Source organism: Drosophila kikkawai, chromosome 2L (genome assembly GCF_030179895.1).
Source record: "Drosophila kikkawai strain 14028-0561.14 chromosome 2L, DkikHiC1v2, whole genome shotgun sequence".
NCBI classification, from domain to species: domain Eukaryota; kingdom Metazoa; phylum Arthropoda; class Insecta; order Diptera; family Drosophilidae; genus Drosophila; species Drosophila kikkawai.
The window spans coordinates 3453682-3474017 of record NC_091728.1 but is presented as its reverse complement, the minus strand read 5'-3'; the positions used below and the strand labels follow the sequence as shown (position 1 = coordinate 3474017).

The 20336-nt window shown below is 38.2% G+C and overlaps 1 protein-coding gene across 4 annotated transcripts in view; it reads left to right on the top strand.

The window, feature by feature from the left end:
- The window catches only part of fred (friend of echinoid), a 110796-nt gene that overhangs the window by 58476 nt on the left and 31984 nt on the right, over positions 1–20336 (top strand). For all 4 annotated transcript variants that reach the window (XM_070286754.1, XM_070286751.1, XM_017183030.3 and 1 more), the window contains exons 4-5: positions 18440–18700; positions 18969–19165. In XM_070286754.1, the coding sequence (XP_070142855.1) occupies positions 18440–18700; positions 18969–19165 (458 nt within the window). The remainder of the gene's footprint in view (positions 1–18439; positions 18701–18968; positions 19166–20336) is intronic.

Sequence of the window (20336 nt, the reverse complement as noted above, 5' to 3'; positions counted from 1 at the left end):
CGTAGGCATCCGCATCGGTTTGGAAACAACACACGTGTTGCCGTTTCCAGGCTTCATATCCCCACAAAAGTCAGCATTTGATCTGCGTATTTTGATGTATGTCTGCCGGCAAGGTAAAGGTTAAACGTTGACCCGCATAAAAAGGCAAAACACATACACGGTGAGGGAGGTAGTTAGGTGGGGAAAATACTGGTAACAGAACACCAAAAGGGGCGGGATGACTTAGGTCCATCCATTGATAACAACACAAGGCAAGGTTTGCATAAATAGCAGAAATTATTGCCGCACATCCATCACCCGAAAAGGCGAAATGTGTCAGCTGAGTCGCAAGGCCCCTATATTATATATAGTATATATATTTGCTAACAAATAAAAACAGAAGGGAGTGACTTCTCATACATCAGGGACCTCCTTTTGGGTGGAGTTATGGTTAATATAAAATTTATAAAAATATTAAGAACATTTTGACAAGTTAAGTAGTTGGTTTTTAGTTTCAAAGAGAAGAAACTATAACTTCTTGGGCAGTCTTTAATAATTTTCTTCCATTTTGTTAATTAAAGAAATATTTAAGAGCTAACTAATTTTTAAAATTTCCGTAATAATAATAATAATAATAATAACAATTAAAATAAATCATAACTATGCCAAAAATGCATTAATTTCGATTCGGAAAGCAGTTTTGTGTTAGTTTTTATTAATTTAAAAAAACTGCATACCAAATTAAAAATTTTAAGAAATCAAAATTTTTGGTCATTTTTGCTAATTTTAATGATGTTACCCCTTATCAAATTTCGCAAAAATGGCCAAAAAATCGATTTCTTCCGGACATGTCTAGAAAGATTCGCATGTTAATGCTGATCAAGAATATATATGGTTTATGGGGTCGGAAATGATTCCTTGACTTAGAAAAATATTATTTTGTATTATAAAATCCGTTTTTTTATATTAAAAAACTTCTTGATTTTTTTTAAATTTAAAAATATCATAACTCGGCCAAAAGAGCATTAATTTTAAATCGGAAAACTGTTCTGTGCAAGATTTTCTACAGTTAATAAATCTGCATACTTCATTTAAAAATATTGAAAATTCAATTTTTTATCAAAATCAAAAATTTTAATGATGTAACCCCTTATAAAATTTTGCAAAAATGGCCAAAAAATCGATTTCTTCCGGACATATCTAGAAAGATTCCCCTGTTGATGCTGATCAAGAATATATATACTTTATAGGGTCGGAAAGGTCTCCTTCACTGCGTTGCAAACTTCTGACTGAAATTATAATACCCTTCAAGGGTATAAAAAACATCAAAATGTTTTTAAAATTTTTTAAAATATAAAAAATAAAATAAATACCCACTCTTAACCTTTCAATTAAATTTCCATTGAGATATATTGGGCCTTTAAAATCAATACCGCAAAATAAATACAAAAAAGATAGAATGGATAAACCATTTTACCTCTTTCCTTTGGCAAGCCCTTTCCCTGGTTTTGGCCCCCTTGGGAGTATCAAAATTTTTGCTACCACAACAAAGACTCAGCCGTGGTTGGCGCCAGGCGGGCCTTTTGGGGCTTTGGTTGCAAATCAAAATTAAAAATCGATAGACAGCATGAGTTTCATATTAAATTTCTTTTTAACACAATTGAAAAATGCCTCCCACTGATGATGTTCCCGAATGCTTCCGTTTTTTTTTCATTTCTTATGTTCACCGGCTTTCATTTTGTGCTGTTTCTGTGTGTGTGTTTTGCTATCTGTTCAGTGAAAAGCAAAAATTTTCTTCTTTTTTTTTATTGTTTTGCACGCTTTGGCAGCGAAATGTTTGCGGCACTTAAACAACAACAAGAGGAGGGAAAACACAGAGCAAAATTTCCAATATCATTCGGCAAACAGGCGCGGCGATTGTAGCGGGTTTCGGGGGACACTCGAGGTTGTTAAGGTCATCAAAATGACAATTTTTGGGTTGGGGCGGGTGAGGAACCGCAGCAAAAAAGATAAGAGCTACATAACATTGGCCACTGGTCAGAGTCGGAAAACGAAACAATTCCAGACTCAATGCCAATATAGCAATATCAATCCCCAGTACAAGCCATCCATCACTCGCTGGGCTCCTGCGTGATCGTTGATGGAGTAGGGCAATTTTGAAATTTGATTGATTCTCAGAACTTATTGGAAATTAGCTGGTCAAGTGAGTAAGCGAAAAAGGGGGCGGTGACTATTCAATAATCGGTGAATTGAAATCACTTGAAAAAGTGTCTAAAAGTAGGCAGTGATTTATTTTGCCTCAGGAATGTTGGATAAACATTTCAGAGCATACTCTTAGGAAACTTTTGTTAAAGATTGTAATTTATACAAGATAAATTTACACAATTTATAAGCTTACAAAAAGTAAAACTTCGAATAAAAATCTCTTAATAAACATATATATTATTTTTAAGCCCCTTCTCCCACTTTAAATCCACCCAAAAAACCTCTACAAAACGACCATAAATCAATCACAAACAATCAACAATTAATCTGGCAACCAAAAGCGGTTCCCTGCCATCAAGAGCTGACCAAATTTCACCCAAAATTCACCCGCCATTTCGATATATATCACAAGCCCCTTTCAACAATCGCATTTAATGATTTCCACTTCGCGCATTAAATGACTTTACGACCTAGGACACGGATTTTGCAGATTTGCCAAATGCAATGCACAAACCCCCAAAAGAGGCTTAGTGCCACGCCATGTGGCGGACATACACCCGCACACACCCCTCCCCATATATTCCCTCTGTCAAGAGCGGTCTTTGCCCCTTCCGCTGGTCACATTTGCACACTCGCAACGGCTGTTGTTTTGTTGTTTCGGTGCTCGTGGCGTTGCGTAAATTAATTTCAGTCGCTAAGCGTAATTTAAAGTTAGCTTAAGCCGGTAGACACATACATAACCACAGAAGGGTCAGGCACGGAGAGAAATATTGGGGAAGGGAATTATGAGTAACACAGAGCGTTGAAATATTTACAAAGCTGAATTCTCATGAAATACAATAATATGTTTTTATTAAAGTATAAAGAAATAAAAATTTAAATTATTTTAAAATAATATTTCCAGGCTTAAACTATCTAGAAATAAATATAGAAACTAATAAACTGATAAAACTAATTATAATTAACACTAATTACCAACAAACTTAGTTCTTTCCGCCTAATTAGTTCGCCAAATCAAGTTGTAGCTTCAATTATTCTTCTCTCTGGCTTCATGTTTTGTTTTTTATTTATTGTGAAAAAGTTTTTCCTGTGTACACACACTTTGGCAGCATAAACTACAGTCGGGAAAATAGCAACAAACAGTCTCAAACTCGCCGCTGCTTCATGCAAATACGCACATGCGGTGTGGCGGTTGGTCCAAGGGAAAGGTCATGGAAGGAAACCCAAGGAAAAGGGAGAGAAAATACGGGGGGAGAAAGCTGAGGAAAACCCTGACGGAAAAGCGAGGGCGAAACAGAAGGTGTCCCGGCCACCCGCCGGCCATGTGAAGTTCATAAAGCCTCGGGCGCCAACCCAAACCGAAAACCGAAAGCCAAGGGGCCGCCGCCGGAAGTTGTCCGCCGTACGAAGTGCGACTTGTCAACGTGTACTTCCGGCCGCCATTCTTTGCCGCAATAACCGCAGCAACGCTGAGGGTGGGAGTGCGGACGACTGAATGTGTAAATGGTGGCCAGGAAGAAACGCAGGAGCCATGGCCATGACACACACAGACACAGGAAGCAGTTGGCCCGGCCGCCTCCGATCCTCTCTTCTGGCCTCCTTTCTCTTCTGGCCACGGTCGCCAAACTTTATGAATAATTCAGCTTAAATGCTTTTTTTTTTTATTATTATTGTTGTTGTTGTCATTTGCTAGCTTACACTTGGCTGGGTCGTTGGGCTTAAAGACTCTCAAGTGCGACTTATTTAATTTGAATACTTAGAAATTATGGAATTTACCTTTCGGAGGAAGAGCAGACTTTTGAAACAATATAATGAGGCAGTAATTTAAATGAGCGGCAATGGTTTTAAGTATTTGTTAAGGAAATTAAGTGATTAACTTAGGGCAATATTATAATCAAAATTATTTAAAATTAAATAAGTATAGAATTAATGATCGGACCACATGACGTATGCGTAATATTATCAATTAATTTTTAAACAACCCAAAACAAAAGGAAAATCCATTTTAAACTTATTTTAGCCCATGAAGCGTATGCGTAATATTTTATAAAATATATAAAAAAGCTTTTCCTAGCACCAAATGCTATCTCTAACTTATGGAAAACTCTCTATACCTGACAAAGTAAAGCTATTCCCAATTACTCCTTCTTCAAACTCCTCAGTTTCATGGAAAATACTTGCATTCAAACCATAAACTCAGAGTTAGTGGTATTTTCTAGTTGCATTATTAATATTGTAGACATTTTCCCCTTGCAACTAACTAAGCACTTTCTCTAGAATTTGTGGCATAAACTTCAACACATTACGTATACGCCGCGTAGTGCGTTTGAGTGATGACGGCTTAGGTGGAATGAGAATGTCGCGCGACTCTGTGCAAAGTTGATATTGCTAAATTTTGTTGTTTATTATTTGCTGGCTGTTATTGTTGCAAAGTCGTCGACGACAATGTCGCTGGAGGCGTTAGCAGACAACGTTGAAATTCCCGCTGATGTTGCTGCTGCTGCTGATGCTGGTGCTTTTGTTGTTTCGGCGATGTTTCGACGTAAGTGATTTGGAAACACCTGCTTAACATGTTGCCAGGTAGACGACGACGGCGACGGCGACGACACCTTCCTCTTGGCTCCATACCAGCTCCTGCTACAGTTTCCCCTTTTGTGTGTCGACATTTATTAAGCTTGTTGTTGCCGCCGCTGCTGTTTTGTGGCTGCCATAATACAGTTTAGATGGCGAGCGACTACCCCGAGGGGAAGCCATTAACACAGGCACTGCGCCATGTCTTGTCTCCATCTTCTTCCTTGCCTTGCTTCCTGGGCATCCAGGATGCTCCTCAAGCCCATAAACTTTGTCAACTAACATAAATTTTATGTAATAATTTTTTCTAATCAGAAAATGAATATGCGGGTGTCTCGTCGCGGGTTTTTACCTTTTCGACCATTTTTTTAAAGGTTTAAAAAAGGTTATTTTGTGAGGTTTTTAGAACTTCATTAATCGCTTTTCGTCGGCTTATAAATAAAAATATGTGTTATAATAATTTTCCCTTCTACTTAGAAGAATTTTTATATTTAAGATCGAATTTGTTGTTTTATTTTTTTGTATAACTCCACAGGGGAGGGTTCCCCAAGGGGGAACATCTCAAAGTATATGCCAAATAATTTCCTTTTTAAATTTATAAGCTTAACAACCCCAGTGACTACCTTGTATCTCAATTTTTAAGAGCTCATCTAAAGCAATCTTACCATTTTTAAATACATTTTTAAATGCCGCAAAATGGCGTTCGTGCTGTCGCTGCTGCCACTGCTGCCACTGCTGTTTGTCATTCGCCGTTAAAATCAATTTACGACAAAATAAACACACGCACTGTCCTGGAATTCCCTCCCCCACGAAAACTCCCAGCAAGGAGCGAGGAGCCTGGCCCCAAGCTCCAAACCAGAGCAATATTCACCCCTCGATCCCATCTGCCCTGTGTTTGCATTGCTGCGTTGTTTGTTTGTTTCCTGCTGGCGCTGTCACAGGCACCGGCATCCCATCCAGGACCTACGCCAGGCACCCAGTGTATCCAGGATCCCGACTGAAATGAGGAATCAGTGGCAACGTCTGTCGCTGTCACCTTTAATGTAGAAATATTTTTTACTCATGCCCGGGCCATTGACAGACAATGAAGAGGGTTTTTTATGGTCGGTTCGGGGTGTGTGTGTGTGTCCAGAAGAAGGAAAGCTTATCGAAAATTGGCTTAAGGATGTGTGTGCGGTCCTGCCAATTTAATGGTCAGGCTAGGGGTTCCGGCATTTTAATGTCCACAAAGCAACTTTAAGTCCAACCAGAGCATAGTTTATGGCCAAACTTTATGAGGGGTGAAGCTCATTAAGTGCGAATATCGGGCATTAACATCTATATAGAGTTGCAGGCGAAAGGGTGCCACCGGACGCTCATTAAAAGCTGAAGCTTGGCAAGGATTTCTTGCTATCAAAGGACAGCAAGTTACAAATTGCACAAGTTGAAGGGGAAAATATAAGTTAAATTGTGGGAAGAGTTTTAGAAAGTTGAAAGAAAACTACTTAAAATAGATGCTAGGATATAGAATACATTTCTCTTTAAATTTAAATATACTTTCCCCGAGTTAAGCCACAAAAACCTAAATCAAATCAATTAAATTTTCGCCTGTCTGGGGCCCATCAATAATAAATGCAGCTTTCTTTTGCGATTACACCAATTTGAGCACTTCTCTGGCGGAGAATAAAAATTAAAATTTAATGAAAATGTAACCAGACAGCAGCTACAGCTTCATCTTCGTTCATTATTCGTTATTCGCGCTCAACTTTCACAGACAGCTTAAGTCGTAACATAATTTTCGGGGAGGGAATATTTGAGCTTTTCGCTGGCGCAGTAATTAAAAATTCAACGCGCAAAAATCAACAGGAGAAACTGAACTGAAATCTGTTAACTGTTATCCCGGTAACCTGTTACCAATCGCTGGCTGGCTGGCTGGCATTCCTTGATGATGAGCAGGTGTGCCAGAAAAAGCTGAGAAGTTTTTCCACGCGCTACCCTCTTCCTCTCTTCCTTTGGCGGAAACTGTCGGAAAATAACAATGAATGCGGTGAGGGGATCGGCTTAGCCTGGAGGATGGCATGATGGAAAACAGGGGGGTTTTTCCAGCAGCAGCAGCAGCTGTTGCCTAGCAACCCCCGTACTACGCCCCCCCAAGGAACCGAGACATTATTGCTCCCGCGAGGCCACAAGCAAAAAAGAAATACATAGTTTCGTGACGCCCCACCCCAAAAACTCCAACTCCAGGGGCAGGCAGAGGGCAATGCCGTGGGTTAAGGGCTTCCCCTGGATGACAACGCTTGTCGATGATGACTATGGTGATGATGATTAGAACGAACGGCCTCCGAGGATTCCGCACGCAGTTGGGTCCTGTGGCCATTGCCTTAATTACGTGGAGATAAGAAACGCAAATATAAATATAGGAACGCCTTACAGTTGGCTCAGGTACAGGGTAAATTAATTAAAAGGGAAAATATGAAATGGCAGCCTTGAGAAAATGGTCTAGAAGATCTTTAAGATTTTATTTTCACGCAAGTATTATCTAAAATATTAAAAATATATTTCTAAAAAGTTAATGTTGAATTGTATTTACAAGAAATAATATAAATTCAACTGGAGTTTAACTTCAACTCTTTACAAAAATTAAATATGCCTTTTTAAACTTGTAAATATTTAAGGATTAATTTTTTAATAAAATGGTTTGTGTTCTGGGATTGTTAATATTTTTTATGGATTTTATTATCCCAAGGAATCATTATTTTTAAGCAAAAATATATATAAGAATATCAATTCTACCAAATAAAAACCTCAAAATTTTAAATTTACTACAAGAACTGAGCAGAAAAATATTTTTAAATAATAATAAATAATTAATTAAAGTCACAAAACAATAAAAAGGTATATATCCTTTAAACATAAGTTTTAAAAATATATAAAACAAGCTACAAAGGTGCCCAAAAATATCTAAAAAAATTTTAAATCTCACCTAAAAAGTGCTTCAGATTTCCTTATAAGACCTTTCCTCATTAGCACCCTTCACTGTACACCCGCCGCCCCCAAAAAAAAGAGGATAGAACGCGAGTGAAGGGGTGGTGGCCGGTGGCAGTGGGTGGCACAACTCAAAGTGGCAGTTGGCCTTGCGAAAGCGGACGCAACAGCTGCGCTCACTAAACGCTCCGGCATAAACATAAAAAGTCTATGAAACTGTCATAAAGCAGGCAATAGAAGCGAACGACCGGCGTGGGGTCTCTACCCACTTTCTCACTCTCTTTCTACCAAACAAATGGAGCAAATGCCACGCCCCTTACGAGAAACACGCCGCCGCCGCCTCCCGGGTGGCCTTGTCAGTGGCTAAAACTCATTTGTAAGGCGTTGCTCATAAAAAGCAGGAGGCGATGCCAAAAAAAAAAAAAATACAAAATCGGTCTAAAGAAATTAGACAATGGCCTAGATTCACGGCGAGAAAAGATCGCGTGGAGAAAGAAATTTATAAAAATGTAGAAGGTTTTCTTAATTTATTTAGGTAAATTAGTATTTTATAAAAATAAATATATTTTTAATTGATTCGTTAACATTTAAAATTCAAATCACAAACAAACTATTTATCAAAGCAAAGGCAAAGCTATTTTCTTTGCATTTCGACTGAAAATACAACTCAAATCTCTTAGAATACTTGAGGTTATGATCCAAAATATTAATTTCCAAAATCAAACTTCACCAAATAAATTTTTTGAATTCAACAAATATTATTTTTCGACATCTCGCTTTGTTTCCCAACGAATTTTCTCCGAGTTATTCCCAAAATTTTTGGCCATTAGCCAGCAACTGTAGACAAACTTCTTCAACTGTCATCTAGGGCTGCGCCTAAAAGTGAGCTTTAAAATTTTCTCAAAAGAGGTGGGGGTTGCCATGGGAAGGAGTATATGTGAGGGAGTGTGTTTCTAAGTATTTTTTTCTGGTCTGGCAAAGTCAAAAATTATCTAACAACACGGTGCTGGAGACTGAGGGGGAGTTGACTTAGGAAAAGCTTAGCCATTTCATTTTTGGCCCCGTTGTGCAGGGTGTGTGTGTGTGTGTGTGTGTGTTTGTCGGGGTGTGTGTTAGGAAAAGATTATGCGCTTATAATGGGTCCGCAAGTTTTTGGACCCAGGCAAATCTCTACGAAATTGGCTTTTGAGCGCACATAAAATGAGAGAAGCGGGACGGCGACTGCTGTTCTGTGCTTTGTTGTGTTGTGTATATTACACTGAGGAGCAAAATAGCAGAACCGTCCCAGAGATAGGCGGATTGTTCAAACAACATGCACACACACACAGGCAAATGTAAACAAAAGGCCCATAAATTAAAGCAGAAACGAAGCGAGATACACTCTGAATATGGGAGGCAAATATCATATGTGTGTGTTGGGAAGAGTGGGGGGCACACACTCCCGCTTGTGTCGTAAAACGCAGCATAATGAAACATTATAGAAATCATAAAAATCAACATCATATTTATGCATATAAAGCGGGCAACAAAACATCGGACTGTCAGACAGACAAAAGCCAAAAATTGCTGCAGCAAAAAGCAAAATATGCAAAATAAAATGTAAACCTAAGAAGGAGGAAAGAGAAGAGGAAGGAAGGGAAGAATAGAGGAAGGGCAGAGGAGGGAAAAGCGCATAAAACAAGAGAACATGGATGAAACACAAAGGAGTTGCGGATGAAATCCCTCCACTAAGAAATGTTCTGCTTAAATTATAGGTTTTTCTATTTTATATTAAAANAAAGAATAAATTATAAATACTAAAAAATATGTATATTAATATATATAAAATATTTAAATATATTTGTTTATTTTTATACATTCTTATGCATATTTAATTTTAAATCTTGTTTAATTGTTATAACATCTTGCTAAGAAATGATATTTTTAAGGTGTTCTGTCGTCGATCTTCTCACTATAAACATAACTTTTATGTATATCTCTAAACCATTTACTAGAAGAAAAAAATACACTTAATTACAGTAACCTTTTCTTATATTCTCCCAGTTACAAATCCTTTCCCATCACAGTTATACCCCTCTCAAAGTCATGTCCAACAAAAATTATGCAAAGTAATGCAAAGTGTCCCTACGTACGCACAAAAAAGATCTGTTTGAGCAGCTTGTTCCTCCCACTCTCTCTCTCCTCAGGGTCGTAAATAAGCCGGCGCGGAAGAATATTAACAGGAGTTCAAGGCTAGGGAAATTTTTGGGAAAAGGGGGGAAAGTTAAGGGAGCCTACCAGAGCGCGAGAGACTCATAAATTTTCCACTGCAATTTTCTCCTAGGCCTGGCCGCAAAAATTATAAGTAAGTCTGGGGAAAGCACACACACACACACATTCCGTACTCTGATTTCAGGGAATATGTTTTTCTTGAAAAGATTTTGGGAAGTCATATGTGTTTATGTGCGTAACCTCCACTGACCAAAACCTTCTGTCATATTAACATTTATTTTTCACACTCATTTTGACTGCGACGACAACGCAGCAGATATTTTACTGCCATCGCTGCTGCTGGTGTTGTTATGAGACTGACTCTGCTCCTGCTGGCCAACAAATAAAAATTGACAGTACAGGAAAGTAAAAAAATAAGGAAATAGAAAAGAGACTTGCTGATATTTGTAGAGAAAAAAATGTGGGAAAAACCAAAGGTGAATGAAAAATACCCTGATTTTCTAGGAGGTTTCTAAGCTATTAAGAATAAAAACCCTAAAACTCGTACTATTTTATTCTTATTTAATATTAAAAAAAATAAATGAATGAACTCCTTTTAGACCCCCAGAAATGTCTAAAAAATGCTATTATAATTTATATTATTCAATAATATATTAATAAATAATGTTACTAATTAAAAGTTATTTTATAAAGTGCTTATTTCATTGAGTTTCCGCTTATTTCATTTTATAGCTCTGTTAGAAAAATTGAATCACTTCTTTTTTTTTGGCCAAAAGTCCACTCCTCTTACAAAGTTGACTTTTGGCCATAAAAAAAAAACGGATAAAAGCATATATCTCAAAAATGCCAAACGAAAGCAAGCCGCAAGCACAGCTGCAGTTTCGGATTCAGTTGCCTTTCGGGCACCACAAGAGGAGACCCCCTAAAAAAAAAAACCACTACCCCTTTCCCTCGGGCCAAATGCACCCCCTCTCGAATTTCCCCGCCTTTCCCCGCATTTCCCCCATGCAGCTGTCAGTGGTTTGACTTTAGCTTAAAGCTCTGGCCACGCCCTCAGAAAACCCAGTTATGATTTATGCACATTGCCCTGTGAAATCTATTGAGAAATCAGTGACAGTGGAGAAATATGCGGAGCTGGACAGCAGATGGCAGCTGCTTGTGGGGATTCCGGATTCACGATTCTGGACACGATGATGCATAGCTATGAACCATGCTCTCGCTCTCCATCTGCTTGGCTTTGATATTGTCAATATCAAGAGTCATTGCGGCTTTTAAGCCAGTGTCCCCCATCTCCTTACTGTTTTTTCTGCTTATGTGCCATGAATAAACATTGGAAGCCACAAGAAAATGCAAACAAACAAACAAACAAACAAACGAATAAGCTGAGATTTTTGCCACCCCATTAAAACCCCCTGGAAAAGGAGAACAAAACAAATGCAATCTCACTTATCCACTCAACAGGCTTATGATGGGAGGAGGCCCACGGAGTGCAATGGGAATATTTCTGATGTCCTGAGACATCCTGCTGGATGACATTCACGACACACAATTCAGGCCACATTTGTCAAGTAATTGACTTTGATTCGCATTCCAAATGCGACTGCATATGGAAAAATGTGCCAATTCTCAGGGAAACTAGTGTCTTTGGTAGCATTTTGAAATGGGTAATGTCTTATTGATAATTCAGAGAACTTATAGCTAAGATCGATGGATAGTTCTTATATTTCTTAATATTATTTATAATTTATTTACCTTTGGGAACCTATAAAAGAGACTCCTTTTCCCTTAAAAGTTTAATGTTATTATTTCTCTCTTGAGCTTCTCAAAAGGGCTTAAGGCACCCTTATCAACTTTGATCATATACCACGCACAGAAACTTTAATTTCAAGAAATTGTCGGAAAAGCGACAGGCATATCAGCCATAAATATGACCTTCGGTGGCAGACACATTTTTTTTCTCTCCACGTTGCCCTTATCAACACCTGGTGACAATGACACTAAAACCTTTGCCAAGGATAATATGTGAGTGTGAGACCTGCTGGTGCCAGATCACAGTGGTGACTACAGCAACTGTTAGTAATACACGGAGAGAAGAACAATATATAAATAAAGAACTATTTAAAATAAAAGTAGAGAGCTAAGTAAACAGAGGGGTTAGAGTAAAATGTTTAGTAATTATTTGGAATTTTTAGAACTAGTTTCTAAAAATAAATTTCTTATTCTTTCTTTACTTACTAAATCTCTGAATAAAACCCTCTAAAATATAGTAACTATTTCCCCCATTTTTCTCTCAGTGTTCACCTGTTTTTTGCAATCCTCTGAGTGTGTGTGACTGTATTCGTGCCTGCGTTCACCTGACTGCCTTGACCTGTCATATCGCTGTCATTTGCACACATTTACCGTTAACGTTAAAGAGCGAACACACTCGCCCATACACGCACACACACTTACACACAGATATAGAGGTGTACAAAGCAGGTTTCTCTGAGAGCAACGCAACATCAAATGGTGAGGATGAAGGGGTATTGAAGGGGCTTTTGGAACGGGGGCTCCAACAACAAACATCACATAAGGTAAATAGTTTAGCTGGCAAGGCCACACTGGCTTGCCAGCCCACCCCCCCTTTAGGGGGACTGTCACAAGATTGCATTGAATTTGAAAGGCACAAAGAGGAAGTCTCTCTCAATTCTAGGTTTTAAAACTAGTGACAAAAAATATTTAAAGGAAACAATATTACAAAAATTAATAAGAAATTGAATTGAAATCTTACACGTTCTTATACTATTTTCTATAATTTTGCTAAATATTATTTATAATTTTAATTTAAAATAAATTTCCATAGACTTTTCCCTGTGTGTACCAACCAGGACGAGTTCCCAATCCGTGCTCTGTCGCCTGGACAGCAGATAAAGTCAACACAGATACATGGGATATCAACAAACACACATACACACACAGCAGCTGCAGGGAGACAGGATCAAATTGGCCAAAGGAGAAGGGGTTTTTCGGTGACTACTACTAGTAGATGGACATGACAACACTGTCTCGTTAAAGGCGCCACAGAAGCTGGTAAAGGGGGCTGGGAATCGCAGGCATTTATAGAAATTTTGCACAAGAGCAGCGCCAATATTGGGCGAATAAGAAGGCCATAAAAGTCAATGACAACTATGAGATACTTCTTAATTTCGAGAACATACTATATTTCAATTGAAAAGTAGGGAAAATATTTATTTAGATTTTGAGAATATATATATGTAAATGTACTTGAAAAAACTCTTTAGAAACCACAATTTCAGCTGATTTTCTAACAAATTTCAAGGATGCAGGGTAACCCAAGAACGCATCTGAGATGTTAAGCCTATAAGCTTGATGGATATATGTAGATATATGCGACCACCCAGCACCACACCCATTTTCTACTCATCCCCCCCCCAGCCCCATACAATCGCATTTAGCATGAATGTCGCCTTTGCATAACAAATGTTAGCAACATGTTTCAATAATGAGGCCCCGACGTCGTACCACTGTACAGTAATCCCCCGCCGCCGGCGGCCACTGATGAGCTGCCATGTTGCACGATTGAGACATGCGTTGCGTTGCACCCCAAGCCCCTACGGGTGCCTACGTTTTGCGATGCTTGGACAGCATTTCGAGGCTAAACTGGGCACCAAATTAATCGTTTCCACTGTGCGGTTAGACCTGACCCCTTCTCCATTTTCCCACGATGATGCCTTCCCCCTTCTCCGTCTATGCCTTGTTTTTGGGGGGAAGCGAGGCACGCGTCGAGTGTATGCGCCTCATTTGTTATGGCCATTTGCATAAATAAGTCACTGGCACTGCCAAATGGGACCAGCTTTTGGAGGGTGAGAGGGAGGTGGGTTAAGGGTGGGGTTTTAAGAGGGGTTTTTTGGAGAGGTTTTGGGGTGAGTTTCGGTGTATCCATCAGCTGTGATTGTGTGAATAACTTGATGAACGGTGTGCGAGGTGGGGGTGTATTCTCTTGTTTGCTGATTTGTTGTCCTGGTTTCATTTATTTATTTACTTTTCCCACGGACTTGTTAAAAAGTTGATAAATTTTGAGAAGTTATAGTACTCTCAAGGGATTAAGTTGGTATGCAAATAGGGAGTGTGTAGCAACTGATATTATGAAGATAGTTTTAAGAAGAACTGCGAGGGAATTTGAATGTTTAAAGAGAAGTGGAAAAGTTGCTTAAGATTCAAACAATTTTTGAATATAAAATGCATAAGTAAATTATTAATTGTAAAGGGGAATGATGTTACTAAGTATATTAATTTTTTAATAACAATATATAAAGCTATAGCCGTTATTAATCTTCTTTTCTTCAGCTCCTTTCTCAACTAGTTTTCTATTAATTTTTTAGCTTAAAAATTCCCCATAAACTTATTAAGCTCTTTTCCCTACGAAACTTATTTTTTTCTTTTTTCCTGATATTGCGATTATTTCCTTTGTTGTCATTGGATTTATTTCCCTCTACCTTACTTCACTGGCTTTGGCTCTACTATGTTGAAGAGTCAGGAAACTAATAATATCGCTGATTATCCTTGTTTATTTGCCGCGGGAGACAAGCGGAAGGCAGTGTAAGTCCAAACAAAGGGAAGAAAGCGAAACAGTAAGCACCGAACAATATTTAATGGTCACAACAATGGGGGAGAAAAGGGTCCTTGCTGCTCCCTATCACTTTCTCCCGCACTTTCTTACCCACTTTCCCTCTCACTTGGCCGCCCCCCTCTTTGAGTTTCGGGGATGCGTGACAATATGCCGTTTAATTATACGTCGCGACCCTTCTTCCTTAATCCCCCTCGTCCTCGCCCTCGCCCTCCTTTTGTTTCTGTTGCTGTTGTTGTGATATCGCACACACATTTTAAAAGTCAATTATCCGCACATAACGCACATCGTTGAGTGGGCCAAAAGGGGGGTCGAGGTGGGGCTGGGGGGAGGTAGTAACCCATCGTCCTTGCCACGCGTCAATTTTGGCGCGTTTACATTTTTTTTGCTTCCCCCCTCAGTAGCTCTCTCTTTTCAGCTTCCTTTTCTGCTGGAACTGGGAGAAAATTATTATTTTTAAAATATTTATTAAAGATTTTTCAGTAGATTTTCTGCATTAAAAATTAGATTTCTTTCAAAAGTAAAATTCACAGCTATTAAAAACCTTTATATCCCAAGTTTAAAATTTAAAAAATTAGAAATAAATGTTGATTTTATTTTAATTAATGAATTTGACAAATACATCAACATAAAAAATATTCTACAATTAGATAACGATTTCTTAAATAACTCAAATATTTCTTACCTTTTTTCCCCAAAATAATTTTCTAAAATATCTTTTTAAAGTCTCAAAATTTTTTCCCCAAGTGTTTCAACTTTCTCATTGAGAAAAGCGGGGGGGAAAAAAAAGTTTATTACTTTCACAAGACGACTCCTTGGCATGCGAAACTGAAGAAAGGCGACGGGCGGGCTGTGGAGACTGAAGAGCGAAGAAAAAGGCGACGAAGGATGTCCTGGCAAATTGAATTACATGAGACATGAGACCGGGTAACGAGGAAAACGAGCCATAAGACTTCGATACTAAACCGATAATAACATAATCAGCCCACGCCCAAGTCCCCATCCTTCTGCCCCTCCCCTTGTCATACGCCGCCCATGACCAACTATAAAGTGAGCTTTAGTTACCGTTAACAAGCCAAGTGGCTTGCCTCAGGTTTTTCCCCCTCATTTCCCACAGTCCATCTCCGCTGTCTTTCGCTCGATTGATAGTGCGGGAAAAGTTTGTAAGCTGGCCAGCCGAGTTTTCCTCGCTTTTCCTTGTCAGTCACACTGTGATGCAGGTTTGGGGATTTTTTAGAAAAAGAGAAAGGATTTTAAATATTTAAATAAATAAAGGAATCTTAAACTATTAATATTTTCTGTTAAGTGCCATGTTATTGTTTTGTTCATATTTATAACCAACGTTTTATAGCCATTAGGTTGGTTGATCAACGTTAATAAAATTTTGTTTAATGTTATGCCAAAAAAAAAAAAAAAAAACTATTAATATAAAAATAATATTTCCTAGTTAAACTTAATTCTTAGCAAAAATAAGTACACAATTATGATCTTTATATCTCAATTAAAATTCTTTAAATTCTTTAAAATCTTTAAATACTTTTATCTTTAAAATCCAAAAATTCGATCAATTATTTCCCACTTTGAACTTTTCCCAACCATGTAGGTCAGTGTAATTGTTCAATACTTTCCGCATAAAGTGCGCACAGTGTGTGTGTGTATGGACCCATTGAGGCGAAAGAAGGCATTGCCATGTAGTTGGCAACAATTTGCATAACAATTCAGCGACTGTTTTGCATAAGTCCTGCGACGATGCAACATAATAACAGAATGGGGGGGAACAAGAACAAGTAAGGCTGGGAGGCTGGGGGAGGCACTTACACACCCACATTAGAAATTCCTTCTTTTGGAGGCTGCAAGGACATCGCCAAGCTGAGCCTCCTGGCAGAGGCAATTATGTGCTTCGCTTGAGCCGCTCTCCAACATACACGACTCCTTTTTTTTTGTGCCTCCTGCCTGTTCTACCGTTTCCATTCATTTTCCTTGCATTTTCCACCCGCTCTTAAGCATCCTTTCAAGACGGGCTGCCTCGTAAAAGTCGCTGCCGGAAATGCAATGGCAAAGGCAACTGAAGTAAAAAAAAAAGGAGTGGAAGCCCAAAAAGAAATCACAGATGCAAGCCTCCTCTCTCCAGTAACCAGTAACTAGTATCCTTTTTCCCAATTTTTATTCCTCTTTACACACACACACACACTCCTCCTGGAAAGTTATCAAAATTGAAATTTTTTTTAATTTAATCTCTTTTTTTTTAGACTGAAGTTTGCATCTCATTGCAGCCGCTGAGGAAGAAGTTTATAAGACCCACTTTAATAATGTCGAGTGCTTGATTTCTGCCACGCCCCTTACTCCCCTATCCACTCTTGGTTGGCGGAAAATCTCATCATAAGAAATTAAAACTTAAATACAAAAGCCAAACCTAGGAAGCTTCTGCCGAAGGAGTAGTTTTACGCGAGCATATTGTAGGCAGAGAGGTTTATCCTTGTTTTTTTATAAACAAGCGGAAGGATGAGATGTAACGATAAAGGGAATATTTTGTGAGTTTCATTTGATGAATTGAAAATTGCTATAATCTGTGTTTATTTTTGTTCTTGGGGTAACAAGTTGAAGAATTTTTTAAAGATTAAAATTATCTAGAAAAACCTTAAGCCTTAGGATCTTTCATCTTTACTAAATCTAGTTATTTGCATATCATAAAGATATCTAAACTAAATTAAAAATCCAGCATACCCCTAATAGTATTTACCTACTAAAAAAACACCAAATGAAAATGAAATGAAAAGCTCTGCAAAAGTATATGCAACAGTTTTGTAGCTATTACGCTTGATTGAGTTTTTCCATTTGGAAATCCGCCAAAAATAACATCATCCCAGTGCCAGTCTCATTCCCTGACCTCCCCTTTGGCCCATCATCAAGGTAGCGCCCGCCATGTTAAATTAATAAAAATGTAATGCCCAAGACAGGACCCCAGACTTTGGCTTCAGCTACAGCTTCTCAGAGTCCGGCACAAGAATTGGGCTAATAAATTTACAAAAATGAGTTCGACGCTTAATTTGCCATGAGCATTTTTCATTTTATTTCGCGCCGGCCACGGACGCCAGGACATGGCTTTTAAGCCCCAACAACAAAACGAAATACAAAAAAAAAAAACGAAAACAGAACAAAAATGAAATCGAGGGAAAACCCAACACGGAAAACAGAAGGCGAACGAAAATGAAAATGAACAACACACAACAGGCAGGCTGAAGTGAGTGGCAGAAAATTATGGTGGAAGGGAAGCTACTTAACGAAAACAAGTGAGGAGAAATTTATTTTCCAGGATCTCTCTAGAGAGAAACCAGGACTACAGGATGCCCTGCTACGTATAGGAGAACTTAAGCATTAGCCTAGGATTTTGTTTTAGAAGATTAAAAGGAGAGAGTTGGGGATAATTCCTAGAGTAGGATTTAAAATTATTATTTGTATAACAAAATTTAAGGAATTTTATATGTAAAAGTCTTACAATATATATATTTATTTCTCGTTTCTTAAATACATAAAATATATAGAATAAATCTTATATATTCCCCCAAAAACCATACAACCTTTTGCTGTACCCTACGTGACCACCAGAGCATTAACTCCACAATAAAACGTAAACTGAGTACCTACATACTTTCGTTTCGTTTATATAAAGATAAACAAATATAGAAATAAATAAATATATATATATATTTATATATACTTCTGTATAATTGTATGTACAGCTGCTGTAAATCAACAGAAAAAAGCTCGCAGTTAATTTACATAAAGTAAAAGTTTTTTCCTCTTAATAAATTGCTTTCAGTGTTTATTCAGAACTCAGTTCACAATTTGCTTATTTTCTCTTTGATTTTTGCTCGCTTTTAGCTTGGACTTTCGGCCGAGTCGCGGTATTTACGATCTGCAAATCAAGAATACCTCCTATAATCGGGATAATGGACGCTTTGAGTGCCGCATCAAGGCCAAGGGCACTGGTGCCGATGTCCATCAGGAGTTTTATAATTTAACAGTACTCACAGCACCACATCCGCCGATGGTAACGCCTGGAAATCTGGCCGTGGCCACCGAGGAGAAGCCTCTGGAGTTGACCTGTGGCAGTATAGGAGGTTCTCCAGATCCTATGATCACGTAAGTAATAGTATTACTATATCTATTATTTATATTTATATTTAGTTAAAATTTAAAATCCTTTAACGACCTCTTTTGACTCGCTTCATTTTACTAAAAATTCCCCTTTGGTTCCTTGGCAAAGTAAATCACTTAACGGACGGTCGCCTTCATTAATAATCCTTCTGTGGCACATGGTTCACTCTACTCTCCCCTACTTTTTTTTTTTTGGCACTAAATCGTGGCTATCACTTCTATGTGTCTTCATTTTTTTCATGTATTTTTGCAGCTGGTACCGCGAGGGCAGCACCGTGCCACTGCAGTCGTATGCGCTGAAGGGCGGATCGAAGAACCACTATACCAACGCCACCCTACAGATTGTTCCCAGACGGGCCGACGACGGCGCCAAGTACAAATGCGTTGTCTGGAATCGTGCCATGCCCGAGGGTCACACGCTGGAGACCAGCGTCTCCCTGAATGTCAACTGTGAGTATTCGAGTATTTGGGGGCGATGAACACGGGTTTGGTTTTTGGGTTTGCACTGGGAAAACAAGTCAATATTACCTTTACAAAAATTTAGAATATTAATTAACGATATTTAACAAATTAGAACCTATTTAGATATATTTAAAACTATTTTAAAATTATTTAAATTTCTTTAGAAATATTTTAAGGTCTCAAAAATATTTTTTTCCTGTGTAAACTTTTGGCTAGTTGGTTTTTGGCCTCATGTTGTTGAAGTGGTGGGTCAGTCTGGGTCAAAGCAAAACAAAACAAAATCTACAATTTACGACTTGAGGCTGAAGAATTTTTATTAATAGCGAAACCCAACTAGGCAGACACAAGTGAATTTGGTTATGAAGCCTTAATGTTGCAGGGCTATAAAGCACAGATATTTACAGCAGGTTTTTACATTTAATTTTTGAATAAGTTGTTTTATAAAGAAAACTTAGGAAAGCATTACAAACTTTTTTTTAAAAAGGCTTTCTTTATATTTTCATGTCTTAAAAACATCTAAACCTACAAATAACTTACATTTAATAATAATAAAATACATTCAAAAGCAGCTTACCAAAAATATACATTTATTCCCTTTATATTTCAATTACCACAAATAAAATCCAAGCTTAATCTTTTTTCACTTCATTTAAAATGAATAAATTTGCTTACCTCAAAAACTTGGCCAGAGGTAAGCCGCTGAGCATTTAGCAAAGAAATACCGACAAACTTATTTTCCAATTCTCATTCTTCATTCTGGCCATTTCTTTTGTAATTAAAGTTTGGCAACAGTGTGAGTATGAGAACATATGTTGCCAATTTCATGGCGTTGTGTGTTGTCGCATGATCAACGTGACCGAAAAGCCAAGCACATGACACGGGGACACATAAAGTGTCTGTCAGGGGAGAGCACACACACCACCACCACTTGATTGTTAGTTATTGGGCCACAACAACTGAAGTCTGCTGCAGGATGACCAGAGGAGCATCAACTTGTCATATTAGTTGGCAACTTTTGCCATGCTTCCCCTCCACATAACCATCATAACACATTGGAAGCGGATATTAAATTTTCGGGCGGGCAACGCGGCGTATGCGCAATCTACTTGTCAACGCGCTAGCTTGTTCGCTGCATTTAATAAAAATCACTAGCAATGAC